The 4,758-nt window shown below is 40.0% G+C and overlaps 1 protein-coding gene across 1 annotated transcript; it reads left to right on the top strand.

Moving 5' to 3' along the window:
• The first annotated feature begins 2,160 nt into the window (after positions 1-2,160).
• LOC138267653 (leucine-rich repeat and immunoglobulin-like domain-containing nogo receptor-interacting protein 1) lies at positions 2,161-4,370 on the top strand. The gene has a single exon (XM_069216773.1). It carries the CDS (start codon positions 2,275-2,277, stop codon positions 3,967-3,969), a length of 1,695 nt encoding a protein of 564 aa, XP_069072874.1. The 5' UTR covers positions 2,161-2,274; the 3' UTR covers positions 3,970-4,370.
• Positions 4,371-4,758: the final 388 nt, after the last annotated feature.

Here is a 4,758-nt window from a genome sequence, read left to right as displayed (position 1 = left end):
TGATTTTTACCACCCCTCCCATAGACGTATATTGGGTGAGCTTGAAAGCTTTATTATCATCATAACACAAGTTAACCTATCTTTATTTCTCTCTGTCCCACCCCAAACCTTTCTTTATTACTAATATGCTAGTTTGAAAATGAGGTTCTCCACTGTTTAGATAGTTTCCATTTGTGGTTGATGATTCCTCTATTCACCAGTTCCCTTATGGACTAAACTCTTTATTTTAGACTGTGCACTACAAGGAGAGACAAGTATTCTTCGAAATCCTTTTAGCTTGCTACCACTTGTGAGTAGCTGTATTATAGATGTGTGAGAGCTCAGGTAATAAGCCTAATAATAAGTGGACCATAACTGCTGGATCAGTAATCAGAAGTATCGCAGGAAAACCACAGCCCCTGAGTTTTCCACTTGGACATTTCACCTGCTCACAAGAGGCTAAGGGCCACATGTATGAACTTACTAGTCACAAAAAGTGAACACACTAAAACTGACAGACACAAAAAACTATACTTTACTATAATACTTTTTTTTAAATTAAAATTAAAAATACATTTTCACAATGCCATAAGTAATAAAATAAGAACATAAAATACAATATAATAAAAGACCATCATCAAAATGATATTATAGTGAACTACGTTTTAAACTTCAGTTCTGCGGTAAAAAAACAAAAACAAAACATACATTTGTCTTTGATATTTTTAACCGTAATATTTGTGAAGTCATTATATTTTGACGACAATATCATGGACAATTTACCTTTTTGAGTCGCACTTCAGAGGAAACACCATTGGAAAATGACATCTCCCTTCACAGCAGTTAAGTTTGACATGCATGCACCATGTTTAAAATGACTGCTCAACTAACATTTTTTTATTCAGAGAAAGCAAAATCTCAAACTGGGAGTTTTTTTTCCAGTTCAAAAAGGAAGTTGCTGAAATGTGTAGGTAACTTTTAATCCTTGCGTGGAGGACATATACCATTTTACCCGCTCAAATCTGCAATCGATACCACAATGGACACCACAACGGACATTGACAGGGAAAATGAGTGACAATCTCTACCCGACAATACGGCAAACCTATCATCATTGTGACCAAGCAGTCTTGTGGCAGACAGGTGACAGAGTCCGGGGTTACTGCTGGTGGAGCCAGTTGAAGCTTCCCTAAAGCTAACTTAGTTGTTCCCCTGACTCTTGTAGTGGGGTACCATGGGTTTAGAATGATGGTAGGAATACCATTTTATGATGATTCTCTAGTCCACTAAGTCCTAAGTTAGGATTTTAGACTGAGCTTTTTGTCCTCCCTTTGTTCATGATTTGATGACGTTTGTACAAGTTCACTAATCTTGATTGGATGGTTTTCCTCAGTATTGTGTTTGTCCCGCCCAAGTTCCAATATCTGTTGGCCTGATATAAGGGGTAAGTTCTTTTAGACTTACTAAAGGTTAGGCTTAATAAATTATATGGCAGACCTCTAGGTAATTTTATTTCCTGTCTTTTAACACTCATGACCTACACAGTATACAGTAAGCTTAGTGATAGTGTTCATATACAATATAATTCCAACCTTACATTCTCCCTCAAAGAGATTGAGCCAACTTGTCCCAGTGACCATTGACATGAGTGAGGAGCAGACCCTTTGATGAAGCAACCCAGCACATAGTATTAAGGGCTCAATATCCTTTAAAGAAGAACATGACCTCTACTTACCAGTTCTGACCGGAAGAGAGTAACACGCTCACCTGGCAAATAGTTTTTTCTGCTCTCCTTATTTTTCCCTCGAGTACCCATCGAGTACATTCTTGTGCAAAGGAACAAGTCAGGTGTATGTTGTGTGCAGAGGTACAGGTGAGAGCCAATGTGTGTACAAGTGCCCCAGGAGCGACCCCTGCAGAAACCTACAAAGCATACAGTGTATTTATGTAAACACCACTGTCCCTGTGTGTGCAGAGGTACAAGCATGGGTTCCAGGGAGTCCGAGATTGGAGTAATGGTGAGTTTAACATGCTCGATGTTTAATGCTCTAACACAGTTGATTATTCAGACCCTATGTAATCTGGATAACTTGTTCTCTTTTGCAGAGACCCTGTGTAATCTGGATAACCTGTTCTCTTTTGCAGAGAAATGTTAAGATGGCGGCTGGGGTGACGCTTTGCTTTTCTTCTGGTCGTCCAGCTTGGCAACCTCTCCTCTTCCTTGCACTAGAAGCTGTTCTCGCAGGGTTGTGCTGGAGTTGTCCCCTCGTGTGTGAATGTTCTTCTCAAGACAATATGGTATTGTGCAGTCACAGGCATATTACCTCTGTCCCTGGCCAAATTCCACCACAATCCCAGATCCTGGACCTGAGCAATAACAGAATCAAATCCCTTACCCAAGGCTTGTTTTCACACCTCAAAGCATTACAAGAGTTGGATTTGAGTATGAACATTATTTCTAAAATTGAACCTGGGACATTCAGGTACCTTCAGAACCTCATGATACTTAGGCTGAAAAATAACCAACTTAAACTTGTTCCTGCCGGTGTCTTTAGTGGCCTTCCGAACCTCACATTCCTTGACATCAGTGACAATGATATTGTCATCCTTCTTGACCACTCATTTAAGGACCTTTTCAATCTGAGGAATTTGGAAGCTGGGGACAATCAACTGGTTTTCGTGTCACATCTGGCCTTTGGTAGTCTTCATAACTTGCAGCAGCTAACCTTGGAAAAGTGCAACTTGTCAAGTGTCCCGGCTCACGCTCTATCCCATCTCCATCACCTGGTCGTATTTAGATTCAGAAAGCTAAATATCAGCATTATCCACAATTATTCTTTTAAAAGGCTGAACCATCTCAAGGTCCTGGAAATAGACCAGTGGCCTTTTCTTGACACTTTAGAGCCTGACAGTCTTTTTGGTGTCAATCTTACTGCTTTGACCCTCACCAGGTGCAACTTAAGTAATGTACCCTATGATGCTTTGAAACACTTGATCTACCTCACACAACTAGACCTTTCCTACAACCCAATCTCTGTTATCCGCAGCAGAAGACTATGTGACTTAGAGCATCTCCAGGAGTTCCACCTGTCTGGTGGGAAACTAGTGTCCATTGAAACAAAGGCCTTCCAAGGTCTGAGCTACCTGTGCCTCCTGAATGTCTCCAAGAACCTCTTGACAACTCTGGAAGAAGAGGTTTTCCATTCACTGGAGACCCTTGAGACCTTGCGGCTGGATGGGAATCCTCTTTCATGTGACTGCAGACTGCTATGGTTAATCTATAGAAGGGAAGGCATCAACTTTGATGGCCAAAATCCTGTTTGTGCAACACCAGCCATTGTGGAAGGGACAGCATTTAAGGACTTTCCAGAACAGATTTCTCCTGACCACTTTATATGCCAGAAACCGGTGATCCGAAATAAATTCCTACAGCAAATGAGTGTTGATCAAGGAGAGCAGATATCCTTTATCTGTAATGGGGAAGGAAATCCCTCACCTAAGATCTCTTGGCTTTCACCTCAGAATGACCTCTTGAATGCAAACATCAATGGGCGGTTTAGTGTATTGGCAGATGGAACACTTAAAATCCACTATGTATATGCCCAGGACAGTGGTATCTATACCTGCATTGCACAAAATCCAATTGGGAATGATACACTCCTGGCAGAGCTTCAAGTTAGCAGTAAGAACTCCATCCCTTTCACCACTACCACATTACCCCCTATTGCATCCTGGCCAAGTAGTAGAGCTGCAAATGCTGAACAGAAACCAATCACCTTGGACATATGGGTATTAGCCATGGTCTTGGCAATGGGATTCATCCCTTTTCTCACCGCTGTCATTGTCTGCTTTGTGTTCATCTTCTTTTTGAGTCTGAGCAGAGGAAACATTAAACACAGAGCACAAATCGAATATGTTCCAAGACAACCGTACCCTCCAATTAATGAACTTGAAAATGAAGACAACAAATTCACTATGAAGCTAATGTGATGAACCTTTGCCTCTGCAATAACATTTCATTACAATGTGTTCAAAGATATCAAATTGAGAGGGAAACAAATCATAATACACACGTTTAAGGTGACTGTTCAATAACAAGCTTATGTAACGTTTATCAAATTTAACTTCAAGGTTCACATTACCAAATATTCCTAGGTCTTTACCTGGAAGGATTGTGAAGGCATTATTGATTATATAAAAGGAGATAGGAAGGCTTGAGGGCTCAGTGCAACTAAACACGGTAATCGTAGAATGTTTTATGTTTATTGTAGCAAGACGAGACTTACTCTTGGAAACAACAAAATCTATATATGTATTTTTTTTCTAAGTCCTATTATTGTCAAGTTTGTCAACAAGATATGTAAAACGTGTTTAATGTACAGGAGAATTGATTGAAGTTGTTACACATATTAATTAAATGCCTACCCTACGTGTTTTTCTTGAAGCAAAATTTGGCTTTCTAAATAATATTATCAGTTGGGAATTCAAGCTCCTCAAATTGTCAACAAATGCACTGCAAGATGTGGGCTCTTTCTGCATGTAGATGATGCAGGGTTCCTTTCAATAACTAAATGTTTATGTAGTGAAAGAAAGGCAGTACGGGAAACTAATGTCATCACTATTGAAGTGCATCTTTTCGGCACTGGGCTTTACTGGTGCAGCTTTACATCATGCGTCACAACATAAGACATTTAGAGAAAGGATAGTTTTAAGAATCTCAAAGCAGCATTCTACAACTTCAGATTTGGTTTCAAACATTTTTACACAGCGTTGAGTTGC

The sequence above is a fragment of the Pleurodeles waltl genome, chromosome 12 (assembly GCF_031143425.1).
Source record: "Pleurodeles waltl isolate 20211129_DDA chromosome 12, aPleWal1.hap1.20221129, whole genome shotgun sequence".
Taxonomy (NCBI): domain Eukaryota; kingdom Metazoa; phylum Chordata; class Amphibia; order Caudata; family Salamandridae; genus Pleurodeles; species Pleurodeles waltl.
The sequence above is the reverse complement of the archived record's forward strand: the minus strand, read 5'-3'. Positions and strand labels throughout refer to the sequence as shown.